Raw genomic sequence first — 17,954 nt, 5'->3', positions numbered from 1 at the left:
ATTTATCAGGAGCCTAATATGTATCTGGTTCATAATAGGTAATCCATATGTTATCCCATTTAATCCTAACATTAGAATTATCACCATTTTTTCATGAGGAAATTGATGTTCAGAAGTTTAAAACCTGGCAGAAGGCACAGCAATATTATGAGGCAATATTCAAACTCAGATCTGCCTAACTCTGAAACTCAAATTTCTCTTAAAGAAAAACCAAAATAGATATCCCTTCAATCCACTTCCAGCTAAACAACTCTACTTCAAATTCTTAAGCTTTCAGATGTCCAAATGACCCCATTTTCATCCCAATTGGAAAATATGATAAATATATAAACTATAAAAAGTAATTTTAAATAGACTAAAAGTTTAATTATAAAATATGATTTAAAGATCAAAAAGTCTTACTGTTTTTAAATATATAAGTCAAATATAATTCACATACTCTAAAAGTAAGTGTTCTCAGCTACTATTATAAAAATAGTGTTTTATGAGAAAACATACTGAAATGAAGTATTTTTCTTAAATGAAGTATTTTGAAGTTGTCACCATCAAAAAGCATTTACTACAATATTTACACTGAGACATAATCATAATTAAGAAACAAATGATTATATAAATTATATTACACACAGAAGTTGCTGAAACAAAGAATCTAAGAGAACTGAACAGAAGGAACAGAAGAGAGGACCTAAAAAGAACAGAGTAAAAGCAATGGTAATGAGCAAAGAAAGGCCTATTTCAAATCCTCTGATATCCCTCGAGAAATTATTTCTAGAAGAAATTCAAAAGCCATCCCCCCAGCCCCTCCCCCCACTACACACAGGGATCTCCTTCTAGCACCCTACCGTAAAATATGGTGTTGCTGCAATGCAGTTATGTACAATTAAAGTAGCCACTGGAGATTTAAAAGCTAATCTGGAGAGTTTAGGCCAACAAATGACTGTAACGTTTTTCCTACATAGAGAAAAAAGTATCTATATTGAAGATCAGCTTTCTGCATTCTCCAAAATCAAATTCAATTCATAAAAATAAAGTAGAATTATTAGCAGACCATTGGATGCATAAAATAGGTATACTAAAATAGTATGAAGGTTTTAACCTACCATATAAACACAAACATAAAACTAGATTTTTATTGTTCTAGATCACATGAGGATGTTTAGATTATTTTAATAAAGTGTTTTGTAATATCACTAAACCATTTCATCATGTAATAAATAGTCTTCTAAAGTTTCTACTGATGGGACTTCCCTGGTGGTCCAGAAGTTAAGACTCAATGCTTCCACTGCAAGGGGCACAGGTTTGATCCCTGGTCAGGGAACTAAGATCCAGCATGCCACGCAGTGCGGCCAAAAATAAATAAATAAATAAAATAAAGTTACTACTGACAATAGATTCAAGGTTTCCTTCCTGTCTCGCTGGCTTTAGCCAAGGAAGGGTCCCCCTGCACCCATTCATATTCAACTCCTAGTATTTCGAAATCTCGCCTTTGAGAGATCATTCCACCTCCCCACAAAATGCCCTTAAAGAAAGCAGAATAACCAATTTAAAATCATATGTCTATCTATTATCTAATCACTTCCTTCTTCGACATGTGAAGAATTAGCATTCTTACCCCCATTACTCGCTTCCCCTAGCTTCAAAACAAAATTATTACTGTTTTAGTCAATAGTGTATATATTTTTGAAAGTCTATTTTAAATATCAGCAAGTTTTCCCCATTTGTCATTACAGCAGCAGTGTTCTTAGAAGTAACTCTTTAAAGCTAAAAAAAAAAAAAGCAAAAATTATAGCTAACCATTTACACAAATTTTTTTAAATAATTTTATTTTAATTTATTTATTTAACAAACATACATATAGTGTTACAATATGCCAGGCACTACTGCTCTAAGTGCTTACATATATTAACTCATTCAATCATCATCATAACCCCAGGCATTAAGTACTATTATTACCTCCATTTTACAGGTGAGGAAATTGAGGCATGGAGAAGTTGGTACCTGTCCAAAGTCACACTACTAATTGGTACAGAAGCCAGATTCAAACCCAGACACTCTATTTCCACAGTAAAACTCGGAAGCAGTATACTAAACTACGTAGGGACTTCCCTGGTGGCCCAGTGGTTAAGAATCCTCCTTCCAATGCAGGGGATGCGGGTTCGATCCCTGGTCCGGGAGCTAAGATCTCACATGCTGCGGGGCAATTAAGCCTGCATGCCACAACTACTGAGCCCACGCACCACAACTACAGAGCCCGTGCTCTCTAGAGCCCACACACCAAAACTAGAGAGAAGCCCGGGCCACAATGAAAGATCCCACGAGCCGCAACAAAGATCCCATGTGCCGCAACTAAGACCCAATGCAACCAAATAAATAAATAAATATTTCAGAAAAATAAATAAATAAACTGCCTATCCAATTTGTTGAAAACTCTTTAAAATTGTTAGTCCAGGGACTTCCCTGGCGGTCCAGTGGTTAAGACTTCGCCTTCTGATGCAGGGGGTGTGGGTTCGATCCCTGGTTGGGGAACTAAGATCCTACACGCCTTGCGGCCAAAAACCAAAACATAAAACAGAAGCAATATTGTAACAAATTCAATAAAGACTTTAAAAATAAATAAATAAATTTTTTAAATAATAAATGAAATAAAATTGTTAGTCCAAAATGAGACTCCACAAAATGTTGCATTTTGTGGGAGCCTTCTTAGAGGGGAAATATACTATTACAAAGTTTAAATTATAAGGCATTAGATCAATTATAAGACCTCCATAAAAGAAATCATGTTTTCAAAAGAAGGATACTTGGCTTAGTTCATATGATATTATCAAATCAAAATGCGTTTTCAAAGGAAAAACATGTAAATGTTTAAATGTTTAAAAACGATTTAGTTTTTAAAATTTCAATCGTTAAATATATAAATCAATAAAAATATGAAATTTAGGTTTTACAGAAACCAAGATTATAAACAGATGTAAGTCAAAAACCTATATTTGCTTATAAATTGTATACTAACAAAATACAGGAATGTTATAAGGAATTTATTAGAAATATTTATTATTAATAAACACTATAAAAGTTGAAATTACAAATTTCAAATTGACATTCTATTTCCCAGTACATTGCTTTTTTTTAATAACCTTTGACATATATGATATAACTTTATTATGAGATTAGAAAAGAAGCTACATTTCACATTCTTCTAGTAAATTATTCTAGACTTAGCTAAATTTTTTAAAAACAATTTCATTGTGCATATGACAACTTGGATAAATTTGGAGATATTTTCATAGGAGAAATATCTCTATGTCTTTCTATCTCCCATTTCTAAACTGTGAAAAGAGAAATGAATTTACAAACAAGAAGTAAAAATCCAGTTGTAGTTCTCGTCCTGTCACTAAGTAACTGTGTGACCTTGACTAAGTTATTCCACTCTGGGGTTCAGTGTCCATGTCTATAAAATGAGGAATTCCAACTAGATAATATCCACAAATCTGTATGGTAGTTCTAAAACTTTTAAAATTCTACTTTTAAAAAGTTTCAAAGGTTAAATCTCACCTCATCTGAAGAATCTAGTTGTCCCAATGTTCCTGTTGCACCTGCAAAACCTTTGGAAAGGAGAAAAAAGGTTGCCCTTCATAATTGTTATATATTGCTTTACTTTAAAATTATTTTGAGACATAACAATAACAAAAAACTAAGTTTTGTTAAGACAACTCATTCTAACAGTTATTTTGGCAGAATTCAACATTTATCTTTAATAAATTTGAGCCTAATAGGCTTATACTTCAATAGGAAATCTCCAGTGAAAAACCCAGATTTAATAATCACACACATGGTGTTTCAGAAGGATTGCTTTCTTTTACTTTTAAACCATGGTTCACTAAAATATTGAACTACTAAACTTTAGGGCTACTCTTAAATAGCAACTGCTATATTTTTCATGAGTTAGAACCAGAACCTCTGATAAACTAACCGAATTCCGCTTAAGAAAAATGAAATATCGTCTTTGACCGACTCTATCCTTTCTTGCTTCCAAATTTTTACTACTTTTACTACTTTGTTACAAAGAATGACACAGCACTTAAATTTCTTCAATGAGTAATGTTTGAAGGGTTTTTTGTTTTAGTACAGAAAAGTTATCATTGTTCAAATTAAATATTTAAACAAACCTTGAACTGCCAGAGTGCTAGTGCCAGCAGATGGTTCTTGTATACCATATACAAGTTTATCCTCAGGATATGTAAGTCCAGAGCTCTTCAAAGCTATAAGGTATTTTTCATGACTTTTCCTTGCATAAGCATTTTCTCCAAGACCTAATATTTAAAATAAATTTAAAATCAGAAAAATATTCCATTCAAAACATAAGTACAGCCATCTCAATAACTAACGTATACACATATAAAATAGATGAATATTCTAATGGAAGGGAAACCCTAGAATGAATAATATAAGATAGCTTCAGACAACATTTTTGTGCTCATGTTTGGCATTAACAATCTCAGAATGCACAGCATGTTTATAACAAATAATGAAATCCACTAAGTAACTGGGCATCTAGAATATGCCAGAGATTACATACAAAATACAGGGGGTGCAAAGATTAATAAGACATGATTCCTGCCTTCAAGGAACTTAAAATTACTGTAAAGAAAGGCAGATAATATGGTAAATGACAATTATGTAGCAGACTTCACCATCTGGTTTAACAACCTGTGCTCTCATAATACCTACCGTACAGCCAGACTTACCCAAAGCAGTTTTTGGAAAGGCTTCCTAGAGAAGATAATGCCTGAGTGGAATTTTCAAACAGTAACTGAGATTACTAATTTCTGTTTTACCAAGCATAAAATGTTTTTATAATCACAGTTAAGGATAAAAGTATAATTTCTACAGAAGTATCAGTTAAAACAAATTTATTCCAAAATTTTGAGAAGTTTAGGTTCTAGAATTAAACAATCCTAGGTCTTTCACTTTAGCATTTGGGCATATTAATGCCAATTTTGTCTTTTGTTTTTTAATATATTATGGAAAATAGAATAACAATAAAATAAAAATACTGACATTTGAAAGTTCTTTAAAAGGAAAAATTATTCTCTGTCTGAAAGCCAAGTTACCATGTCATTTGCCACCTCTTAAGCAGATTATATATCTTTAATTAAGGTTTCAATCTCTCTGATTATAAAAATATATAGTAAATGAGTTTCTTTAGTATTTGTTGAGCTTTTCTCAATTTCCTCTCTTTGCTAGCCTCAGTAATTGCAATAGATTAGTTTTGTTTTTTAAATCTCTGCCCAATGTCTGTCTGGGATAGTTTAAAAAAAGAACAAAAAACAAAAAAACCTTCAGCACAGATTAAACAGATAGGAATACATCTATCCTTCAATTCAAGTCCAAAACTAAAAACAACCACAGTTAGTCTATAAAGAATAAAGGACTTCTAGGGGTCCTATGTAAGAAATGACTAAATGTCTCCTGAATAATAAAGGCCATGTATTTATCTCAATAATAATATATGAAATTTTTGTAATACTTTCAATTAACAAAATACACTTCATCAACCCCTTACAACAAGCCTGAGAAAAATGAACATATTATCACCATTTTTATAAGTGAGGAAACTGAGGCTTACAAAGATATAATAACCAGTGAGTAAGCAAGCAGTGATTAGAAATGAACCTAGACTACAAATTTTAAACTTCTGAATCAAACCTAATGTAATTTCCATCACTACAAGTTAGCTAAAGATTTCTGTTGTTTTGTTTTTCAATTTCAAGAAATAAGAATTTAAAAGAATTGTAGAACGAAAAGAAGACAATTACCATAAATCATTCTCAAGGAATACATTCTTACAATGATTAAGAACAACTTGCTGTTCTTTTTCCCAACAGTTGATAGTTTCTGAATAAAGAACCATATTCTAGGTTGAAGAAATAACAGACTTTCAGGTATAATTCTGATATCTCTCTAGCATCATCACCAAAACTCAAACACAAGTGACCATCATTTTATCCTAGGCTGCTGCACTTGAGCTTCTGTTCTTGCCTCTTCCCATCTATTCTTGGCAAAATAACAAGCCATCTTTTTAAAGCACATATCTGATCATGTCACTCTTCAGATTAAAATATATCCATGACTTCCCACTACATTCAGGATAAGATATAAAACCTTAAATAGCTAACAAGGGCCTACCTAATCTAGATCTAGCCTAATGTGGTAGCCTCATTTGGGCCACTATCCCCCTACATTCATTTCATTTCAACCACGATAGCCTTTTTTAGTACCTTTTAAAAAAGTAAGCTCACTCTCACCCATAAATATTTCCACATGCTGGTCCCTCTGCATGGAATCTAGGAGGTGCCTAAGTGTTATGTTCTTTATAAATATTTATCATGTTTGGGGTTCAATAAGCATCCTGAATCTATAAACCAATGTTTTTCATCCAATTTGGGGAATTTTAGTCATGATTTTTTCAAATGTTTTTTTCTGCCCCATTCCCACTCTCCTGTCCTCCTGGGAGTCCAATTACATGTACATTAGGTCATCTGATTCTATCTAACAGGTCCCTGAGGCTCTGTTGTGTCTTCTCTCTGTTCTCTAGATTGAATAATGTATTAATCTGTCTTCAAATTCACTAAGTCTTTCTTCTATCCTCTCCAAACTGCTGCTAAGTCCATCCAGTGAACTTGTCAATTGCATTCTACAGTAATTGTCAGTTCTAGAATTTTTTTTTTGTTTACATTTCTTCACTAAGATTCCTGATCTCTTCACTCATTAACATCATATTTTCCTTTACTTATCTGAACATATTTTCCTTTAATTTCTTCAACATATTTATAATAGTTGCTTTAAAGTCTTTAACTGCTAAATCTAACATCTAGGCCATTTCAAGGTCAATTTCTATTACTGTCCTTTTTCTTGGACATTCTAATGACATGTTATCAAAGATTCTGGATTCTGTTACCTTCCTTTGAAGAGTATTAATTTTAATTCTACAAGACATTCAATAAACAGCCTGATCACCTAGAACTCATAAAGACTTGGTTTTATACTTCGTAAGGGGCAGATTTATAGAAAGCCTGAGATTCTTTAAAAAGCCCTGTAAATTAACAGCAGTAATCTCCAAACTCTGTCAGGGTTCTAGGCTTCATTAAGGCTGACCTAGAGTAGAACTTACTCTCAGGTGTGGTCTTCTGGTGTGTCAACTTGATGCCTAGGGTACTGGTAAGGTCTCTCTAGTCTGGTTGAGCTGATACTCCAGTGTCTCCCAACACTGCCTAATCTTCATCTTTAAAAGCTGCTTTTAACCCCATAGCAGTAACCCCACAGCACTCTCTAATAAGCCTTAGGTAGTCTTATCCTGTACATGTGTATCTCAGTTCTCAGCCAAGCACTTTTAGGGGTCCCTCATACATGTACCCCACAAACTCTTGCTATTCTGCCCCAAAGATTCCAGTTTCCAACTGTTTCAGCTGCCCTAAACTGTGACCTCTGCCTCCTTAACTCAGCTGGACCACCACGCTCTGCTTCAATACCAGCCCTCTATACTACACTCAGGAAGTTATCCCCAGACAGAGATTCAGAGAATTGTGAGGCTCATCTCATGCTTCTCCTTTCTCTCAAAGATTTACAGTCTTGTATTGCCTGCTGTCTAATGTCTGAAAACAACTGCCTCACATTTTTTCCAGTTTTATGTTATTTATGACATAAGGGCTAGTCCAGTAGTCAGAAGGAGAAAATGTTATCTACCCGGAATCTAACTCCACCCCGTTACCACCCAACTCGCCACATCCTCTAGCTAAATGACTTTCTCTCAATGTTTTACTTCAAATGTCACTTCCTCAGTGAAGCTTTCCCACCTCCTCCATCAATGAAATCAGGTCTCCCTTTTATAAACACTTGTCCTATCCCTTCACAGTTATTTACTACAGTTTATACTTACACAGTTTTTTGGTTTGGAGACTTTGTTAATGTCATCTCACTCATTAGACCATAAGCTTTATAAGGGCAGAGATAGGAGTACCTGGCTTACTACGTACCTTCCCTACTCCAAGCTCTAATACCTAGCCCAAAGCCAAGCACACAGTGGGTGCTTAATGAGTACTCCCTAAAGAAATATATACATCAGATAAGACTATCTCTAAATAATACATGGTTAACAGTACACATAAAAACTTCACCACTCTAAAGAAAGAAGATACACTTCAATTTTCAAAACATGCTGTTCATGAGCCAGCATAAAGAACACTATTTAAACTATTTATAAGATTTTTAAATAATTGATATATTTACCATACTATAAATTTGAACTAAACTAAAGGTTTAAAAACTAAATTATTTTATATAACAGTACAAATATACTTAATAATTCCAAGTTTTATAACTTAAACTCTACGTCACTATAAAATCCTAGGCCACACAACACAAACGTTTAGAATAACAAAAATGAAGACACAAAAGTGGTTGCTGTTATTGTCTGGAGAAGGGGAAGTGGAATATAATTACGAATATGTCACACCAAATTTAGGAAACCTGGGTTCTAGTCCCAACTCTAAAATCAGTTAGTTGTGAGGTCTTGAACTGGTCATTTAATTTTTCTGGGGTTCAATTTCTTCATCCATAAACTAAGAAGTATTCTTAATAACTTCCAGCTTTAGCATTCTATTTTTAAAAATCTACATTTTACTTTTAAGTTCTAAAATACACAACTTTTTAATTATTTTAGTAATATAAGTAAATTTTAACTTTCTTCTCTTCTAAATTTTACTCACCAGAAGTCAGATCTTTGTAGCTTTGTTGGTTTGTCAAAACCTGAGTAAGAACAGACCGCATTGCTCCTCCCATTTTAGTTAGATCTTCTAAAAAGGAAATTTGAGGTTCCAAAAGCTGAAGGACTTTGTTAAGGTCTTTTTCTGATGGTACATCAGCTGCTAAAAAAAATATAATCAACGTTTTTTAAAATATTTGCTAAGAACAATATTTTATTCTTTAAAATTATGATGACTTAGATGACAGTATTTTATAATCAAAAAGTTAATATAAGAATTCTCTTTAGAAAGCAGGCACCCACCAAGCACCCAGCCTAGGATAGACTTGTTTAGGAAGTCAGTCCTCTGAGAAAAGATTGATGGGGAAAAGAGATGACTTCATAAGGTATTAAGCACTTAATTTGTGTAAGAAGCATTCAATTTTGGGTCCTAAACTTCCAGATATATATATGTAATCATAAGATCATCTCAAAATTAGATAAACAGTGTTTAAGAAAAAAGTTAAGATCACTCTCTAAAATAAAACAGGAGAAATGAAATATATTGAGATAGCATAAGAATATTAGGACAAAATTATGTCAGCTCTAAATTTAAACCTGTGTAGCAAATAACCCATCCGCTATCATATTCCAAAAATACAGATTCATATTAGCTAGAGGTCAAAGCAACTAAAATGAAAAATATGGATGTTTTTACTAAAACAATTTTAAAATACAAGGCAAGATATGCTGGTAGAGGGGGAGAGAAGAAACCTGGACAGCAACTAAAAAAGAATATTTAAGAGGAAAAGAAAAAAAGATGTTTTAGAGAAACTGAGGTCTAAAAGGAAGAAGTGAATAGAGAGATTTAGAGTTTAGCCATAACTGGTTAAAAGAAGAATACATATAACGGAGCTAACAGGGGGCCTGTGTGCCCAGAAAAGGGGTCATCAAGTTCATTCAATATTTATTCAGTATCTACTACATGACAGGCACTGAGAAGCAGAACTAAATAAGACATAGTTCCTACCCCCAAGGAACTCACAACCTAGTTCAAAGATAACCTGTGAATGAAATTCTAGATAACTGAGTCATGGGACCCAAGCCAAAAAACCTTACTTTCTCAGTGGAAAACCAATACCGTATATTATTCTTCTTTATATTCTCCCCAATGACTTATGTAGTAACATAGTAGATATTTAATTAGCATTTGTTCTTGATTTCCAAGGGCTCTAACACTGGTCTAAGGATGGTAGGGTGAAATGGGAAATGGAATTCAAGGCAACTGTCAAACCACAAGATTATCTGAGCTTCCATATCTCAGATTAGATGATTTCAAGTCCTTTCTTGAATTTTAAACAGTGATCTCTGCAGAAAGTAATGCAGAGATTTTGCATAGACAGAAGAAATTAATGCTGAGCACAAGTGGTAATATAGAGAGGAAAACGTCATGAACCTAAGTTCATAAAACTCATCTTAAGACAAAAGAAGTACTTCCATTCATTCCTTTATGTTTTCAGATAATGGTAACATAATTATCAAAGCTATGTACGTATGTCATCTACCACTTATAACTGCTAAATGTCACCAAGGAAAAAATAAATATAATACACTCATATGAATTACTCTTTGATTAAACTAATGGTAAGCTTTATGGTTCTCACAATAAATGATTTCTACCTACTACTTTTCTAAAATAGAACACTTGTAGTACAAAATGTAAACATCCAAAAAATCTGTTAACTAGCATATGAGAAATAAAATGGAAGGCAATTTCAATAATCCAGCTGGTCTCCACTTCCTTCATTCCAAAGAGAGAGCAGTTTGGGACTAAATCAAAATAGTATTTCTTTCTATATTTTAAGACATACTCTGAGAGGAACAGAAGTACTTGACAAAAGATTGTATATTTTGCTTAAAATGTAAAAGTGAAGAACTATAAGTATTTGCTCACAATGCAAATAGCATGATAGTTCTAGAAATGATGAAGATACTATATTTCTTCACACTTTTAGGATGGAAAATAGAAGATAAACATGTGTGCCATAGTTTCAAATTGGATTTAAGATTTATAGAATTAAATAATTTAAAAGCTCTAAAAGTAATGCAAATGCAGTCCCTTAAATGATAAAAATGTAAATATCACTAAAAAGGTAAAAGACATCATAAAAAGTTAATAAATTCGTTTCATACCACTAATTGATATCTGTAATTCACAATGTCAGACTGAGAACTTTAATAAATGTTATCTAAATACAAATATTTAACTAACGCATATTAATCAAGATTGTGACTAAATCTTAAAAGGTAAGAAGAATATCTGTAATTTGCATGTTTTTTTTCTCTTTTCAATACTATTAGGATGCTTACACCCATGCATTCTACCGGTAATATGGGAGTGAGCAATTTGACCCTCTCATAAGTTATTATATATGGAGGGGAATAAAAATGTATAGACCTCTACAAAAAAGAGGCGGGGGAGGGGAGAGAAAGATATTGGTGAAATTTTTATCTTCTAAAAATCTAAGTTAAAGTCAAACATTCCCAGGACTTCTTAATTATGCTCTATTATAACATAATCACAAATAAAGTCACTTTAATCCCATAAAATAATTATTTCCTCATCTGCAAAAGGCCAAATAAGTTTGATCAGAAACATTTAAGATCCCAGCGGCAGAGATTGCCAAACTGTGCCTACTAGAAGTATCAATGAGGTTATATAATTGATATTTAGTGTGTTTTTATTTAGTCTCTGTATTTCATAGTCATTACATAAAAAATGTTATATGTAAGCAAAAAAATGGTATCTGAAAAAATTCACCTCATTATTAGTGCTAAACTTTGCTGAGAACTTAAAAAGAGTACTAACGAAAAGTGGATTAAACATACCTGGTTCATTATAGCCTTCTCTTAAGTACTGAATAAGACAAAAAATAAATCTTGGAAGAACAAATTCAGACATCATCAGTAAGTCTTTGGGGACACAGGGAATATTTGAACTTGATTTAATTTGATGCCTTTTGCAAAACCTGTAATATGAAAAAGAAAAGAATTAATGGCGATGTCGAATCTGCTAAGAATCTATTACTTCTATTTACAATATCCATAAACAGAATGTGGGCCAATATCAAAGCCAATGTATTACTCTTTTATGATTTTTAAGGCACCAAGTTAAAAGAATATAGTTTTAATTGGTCTTTAAATAAAAATTGGCACTTAGGAAGATTTCTTCCTAATAAAAGACCATTCTAGTTAGATTCCAATTAGATTACAAAACCAAAATCTCATTAAAGAGTTTATATTTTTTAACTGCAATTTATTACTTGCAAATATTACTTTATTACTTTTACCCTTTATAAACCATTAAGTACAAATTGATCATTCCCAAGAATTCGCATTTTCTATTCCTTAACTATTTCGAACTTATTGCATTAATGAATAGATAAGTGATATCAATACTTAAAGTTTATTTGAAAAGTTTATACACTTAAGTATGCACATTCCTTCTAATCTTATTTATACTTATTTTAAAGTATGGTTGGTATATCTGAGCAAAAATGAAATAAACTATTCTATGTTCACAATCCAAATAGTCACAAATAAGGTATTTTGTGACCAAACACAAAATAACCACACTAAACACACAACATACCTAGAAAGAAACTTATTATGATGGGTGGAGAAACTATTTTAGCTGAAAAACGTAAGAGATATGGATAGAGAAAAACTACATTCCCAAATGGAAAAAACTTTTATTTTTCTAAAAAAAGTCACTTCCACCAAACTTAATGACATTAGATTTAAATCCCAATGGGACTAAACACAAACTAATTCTAAAGTTCAAATGGAAGAATATATATGTTAAAAAAAAAAACAGTAAAACTTATAAAGAAAAACTTAATGATAGTGACCTAGACTTTAAAACATAGCATAAAGCTAACATAATTTAAGATCTGTAGTAATCTCTCTATAATGACCTATATGGGAAGATAATCTAAAAAAGAGTAGATTTATGTGTATGTATAACTGATTCACTTTGCTGTACAGCAGAAACTAACACAACATTGTAAATCAACTATACTCCAATAAAGATTTTTAAAACTTAAAGTAAAATCTGTGGTAATGTGATAACATCAATGGACCACAATGGAGTCTAGAAATAGACTATGTAATGACTATGTTAATCAATGTGGGGGGCGGGGGGGGGGTGTGTAGAAGACTTTCAATAAATTGCTATAGGACAATTGATTCCATGCAGGAGATAAATTTGATCCTTATCTTACACCATATACAAACTATTATATATTCCATACAGATCAAAAATCAAACGTGAAAAAAGTTACTAGGAAGAAAATAAACTATTCCCCTATATTATCTCAAAGAACAGAAGTCTAATAAGTAAGATTTGAAACCAAAAGTCATAAAAGAAAGATAAAAATTGGCTACATAAATCAAAAGTTTCTATGCAGAAAACAATTACAAACTGGAAAAAATATTTACAATAGATAAAACAGATGAAAGATTAATATCTATGATTTTTGACTCTTGAAAAATGGATTAAAAAAGAAAATAATTCAATAGAAAAATCAGCCAAAGTCATAAACAATTCACCAAAAAAGTGAATGGCCAAGAAACGTATGAAAAGATGATCAAGTTCTCTAATAATCAAAGAAATGAAGTTTATTAAAATAAAAAATGAATAATTAGAGAATCACCATTTTGTGATACCTACTAAAATAACTGACCCATGCAATGGAGCCATTAAAGGAAGGCTTGAGGGGAAATTTTCCACTTAGAGATCAGACTATTACATCCTTATCAATCTCAGTATCACTAGAAATGAGAAAAAATCAGATGCTATGATGCTTGTGAAGTACAGAGCACCATTTACAAAGAGTTTTTACCAAACAAGTTGACCTTGAATGACACCAAGTCTCTAGAGCTAACTTCCATTTATAGGAAACATAAGAGATAAAGAAACAAGTTAAATGACACCACAAAAAAAAAAAAAATAGACAAATCATGAATGTAGACCATTATACAGGACAACTGACTCCATTTCTGCAAACTGTCAGTGGCAGGGAGAAAAAGGAGGTAGAAGGATCACTTATTAAAGAGGCCTGAGAAACCCAATAACCACGTGTTTACTGATTCTAACAAACCAACTTGAAACAGGCATTTTTTAGACAATAGGGGAAGTCCAATTAAGAACTGGGTACTAGTTCGTTAGATGATTTTATTAGGTAAGATAATGGCACTGTGATTATGTAAGAAAATGTTCGTGGATATTTAATAATATTAAGGAATTATCTTGTGTAGGTATGACAACAACATTGTGGTTATCATTGAATAGGAAAGTCTTGTCTTTTACATGTATCTATATAAATATTTATGAATAAAATGCTACAATGTATGGGACTTGCTTCAGAATAATCTAGTTGGGTGAAGAAAAGTAAGTGGGAGTATACCAAGCCCAGCTTGAGTTGTTAATTGTAGAAACTGGGAGACTGATAAAGGGTTTTCTTATATTACACTCATTAAGCAGAATGTGGGGCAATATCAAAGCCAGAAAAGTACCACTCCCTTTAGATTTTTAAGGCACCAAATCAAAAGAATGTAGTTTTTGATTAAACATCACCAAACAGGGCTTCCCTGGTGGCGCAGTGGTTAAGAATCCGCCTGCCAATGCAGGGGACATGGGTTCGAGGCCTGGTCCGGGAAGATCCTACATGCCACGGAGCAACTAAGCCCGTGCACCACAACTACTGAGCCTGCGCTCTAGAGCCCGCAAGCCACAACTTCTGGGCCCATGTGCCACAACTACTGAAGCCCGCACGCCTAGAGCCCGTGCTCTACAACAACAGAAACCACTACAATGAGAAGCCCACGCCCCGCAACAAAGAGTAGTCCCTGCTCACAGCAACTAGAGAAAACCCACGTGCAGCAATGAAGACCCAACGCAGCCAAGAAAATAAATAAATAAATAGCACCAAAGGAGTTTTTTCCTAATAAAATGTCATATCAGTTGGGTTATACTCATTGCTTTTATATCTGTCTGAAATTTTCTGTACTAAAAAATTAAAAATTTTTTAAAAGAAAGGAAATATTCATATTTTTAAAAGATGAATAGTGAAGCGTGTCACACAATGTTTGGGATTTGTTTGAAAATACTTTAGCAAAAGAGAAAAAAGGGCAAATGAGGCAAATGTGGCAAAAATCTTGATAAACATTGAGTCCAGTGATGGGTATATGGAGGTTGAATGTTCTGCTGTCTCTACCTTTGTGTATGGTTGAAATTTTTGGTAACACAAACATGTTTTTTCATCTTGCAGATTAGGGAAAATTCACTTTACTAATTCATTGTTGGAAAGCATGTTCAGAAATTTGTTATCATACACATGGAAGTGTAAATAGATCCAGTTTTGGGTGTCATTTTGACAATATCTACTAAAACTTAATGTGTTCATAACCCTAGCTTAGCATTTCTATTTCTAGTAATTTATTATACAGAAATAATCCTAAATTTGCAAGATATATCTACAGATATATTCACTGTACCACAGTTTGCAATGCAAAAAAGTTAGAAACAACCCACGTGTTCAGTAACAGAATAAAGATTAACCAAATTAGAGTAGATCAATAAAATAATTTGCATTTATTAAAAAGAATGAGGGAGCTCAACAAGTACTGAAATAGAATTATATCCAAAATAAGTGAGAAAAAAATTACATAGCATATATATATATACACACATATATATACACACACATATATAATAATCTCTTTTATACATAAAATTGTGGAGAAAGAATAGAAAAAAATATTAATATATGTAAGGAGAAAAACATTTAGAGAAATGTACACCAAATTTTGTGGAAATTAACTGAAAGTGGGTTATAGCATACTTTTACTTTCTACATTAATTCTACTTACAATGTTTGAATTTTGCATGGCAAATATATGTAAAAGTGTGTAATCAAAAGAAAAAAAATTTACTCCAAAAACACTAATAAGTTATGCCATTCATTTGGCTTTAGTTCCACAATTTGAACATTAACTCTTAACCTTTTTTGACTCATGGACACCTTTGAGAATCTAATGAAAGTTATAACTCTTTCTTAAGAAAAATATACACAGGTGGTCCAGTGGGTAAGACTCTGCACTTCCAATGCAGGGGGCCCAGGTTTGATACCTGGTCAGGGAACTAGATCCTGCATGCATGCCACAACTAAGAAGCCCGCATGCCCCAAGTAAGAAGTCCACATGCCTCAACTAAGAGTCTGCATGCCACAACTAAGAGTTGGCATGCTGCAACTAAGAGTCTGCATGCTGCAACTAAGAAGGCTGCATGCTGCAATGAAGATCCCGAGTGCCACAACCAAGTCCTGGTGTAGAATGAATGAATGAATGAATAAATAAATAAATAAATAATTTTTTTAAAAAAGAAAAATATACGCAACACAAAAAAAATAAAACCAAGTGTTCACATACTACTGAAGTCTATCTACTCTTAAGACAGAGCTTCCAAACATCAGGTCAAAAGATTACAGTGTGGAGACATGCATTGCATCAGTCATCAGACTGACACACCAGGAGGGTCCGGGCAGCCTCCTCAGTTGTCTGTGTGTCCCATCCAAATATCATTTTCATATTTATCATATAATGAAAAAAATTAGAAAGTATCACACCTTAAAGTCCAAATCTTTATTTAAAGGGAAATAGAAACTTAAGAACTTCTTTCAGATGGGGTACACAAAATCTAAGTAAAATCAAAGAAATTTTTAAAATCCTACTCTATTTTAAAAACCTTTAAAGATTAAAGAAAAAAGAATCGGCCCTGTGAAACCTGTGGTGATCTAAGATAATTTAACTGAAGTGCTTACAAGCATGAATGTGAAGGAAAGAAAACAGATGAAAGGAAAGCCAGAAGAGAAGAAAGGGAAAACATACTGGGGCACAAAGACTAAAGGATACAACGAAAAAGCAGGAAGAGAGAAAAGATTAGATAAATGAGGGCACAGAAAGCTCTCTTAGACACTTTCTGTGTAGGAAAGAAATTAATTCAAAAAGAGCTACTGGACAGAGAGTGAAGAACATTTGAACAGTGTGCAGTGGCTTCAAGGAGTGACAATTCAACATGGAACTAAGCTGAAGGAGCAGCAAGAATGGTCTGCGTTTACAAGAGTAACTGTAAGATACTATAAGATCGACCAACAAAACTGGTTTGTGTATTTTACGCTGCGAAAATAGTGTGGGGAACTAAAGCATCTTACATATTACATAGCAAGTGCTCAATAAAGGCTTGGTGAAACAAAGATTTAATCTAATAGTAGAACTCCAAAAATGATTTCAAGGGCGTCCAATTAAAGGAAAAACAGAAACCCATTTAATAATCCCAGATTTTCAAATATGTTTTTAAGAACCACTATATGCCTGGCACTTAGGCCTTAGGAATACAGAGGCCTTGCTCTCATGGAGGTAACTTTCTACTGGAGGAGCGGGGAGGGAAAGAGGGCAGGGCAGAGGAGAGAGAAACAAAAATATTAATATGAAAAATATGCTCTACAAAAATAATATCACAGCATGATTTATAGAATGCAGCCACTAGGTGCCTTTAAATTCGGTTTGCCAGGGAAGGCCTTTCTGAAGAGGTGATATTTGGGCTACAGACCAAATGAAATGAAGGAGCTACTCTAGGCATGCAGAGCTCTGTGGGTAGAACATATTGTCAAGAGGTATGACAAATGCAACTGCATATAATCAGGTACTAAAGATCTCTCCCCAGGCGAACAGAAAAAGGGCTTTTTAGACAACTGGTATGGTTCCAAAGGAAAAACGGCGGGAAGTAATGTGTTTGCATTTGCAGTTCACAGGTCACAGATATTTTCTTCAAGGAATCCAATGGTTCTGAATGAGTAAGAAGGCTAAATATTTCTTAAAGAAACAGGATGTTACGGAAATAAATAGAATGGTCAAATAGAAGTATAGAAACAGTTGATAAAATAATCTCTCCAAATTTAATTTTACCTCAACTTTTTAAAATTTTTTCATTGATGTATAACTGACAGAAGATTGCTCAAAAGCTAAGCGTGCAGCTCAATGAAGTGTCACAAACTGAACACACCCATGTAGACACCAATCAGACCAAGCCACATAATATTACCAGCATTCCAGAAACCCTCCTTGTGATTCCACTGATACCAAATTTAAATGA

General features: G+C 33.1%; 1 protein-coding gene across 6 annotated transcripts in view; it reads right to left on the bottom strand.

Annotated features, from left to right (window-relative positions):
• Nucleotides 1–17,954, bottom strand: part of UBR3 (ubiquitin protein ligase E3 component n-recognin 3) — a 222,489-nt gene that overhangs the window by 166,583 nt on the left and 37,952 nt on the right. For 5 of the 6 annotated variants that reach the window (XM_082465326.1, XM_082465321.1, XM_082465324.1 and 2 more), the window contains exons 2-5: nt 11,630–11,769; nt 8,766–8,924; nt 4,167–4,310; nt 3,553–3,602 (exon numbers count right to left, since the gene is read on the bottom strand). In XM_082465326.1, the coding sequence (XP_082321452.1) occupies nt 3,553–3,602; nt 4,167–4,310; nt 8,766–8,924; nt 11,630–11,769 (493 nt within the window). The remainder of the gene's footprint in view (nt 1–3,552; nt 3,603–4,166; nt 4,311–8,765; nt 8,925–11,629; nt 11,770–17,954) is intronic. The other variant, XM_082465322.1, reaches the window with a different exon arrangement.

Source organism: Balaenoptera physalus (assembly GCF_965194825.1).
Source record: "Balaenoptera physalus genome assembly, chromosome: 6".
Lineage (NCBI taxonomy): Eukaryota > Metazoa > Chordata > Mammalia > Artiodactyla > Balaenopteridae > Balaenoptera > Balaenoptera physalus.
Note: the sequence above shows the minus strand (reverse complement) of the source record. Positions and strands in the feature narration are given on the sequence as shown.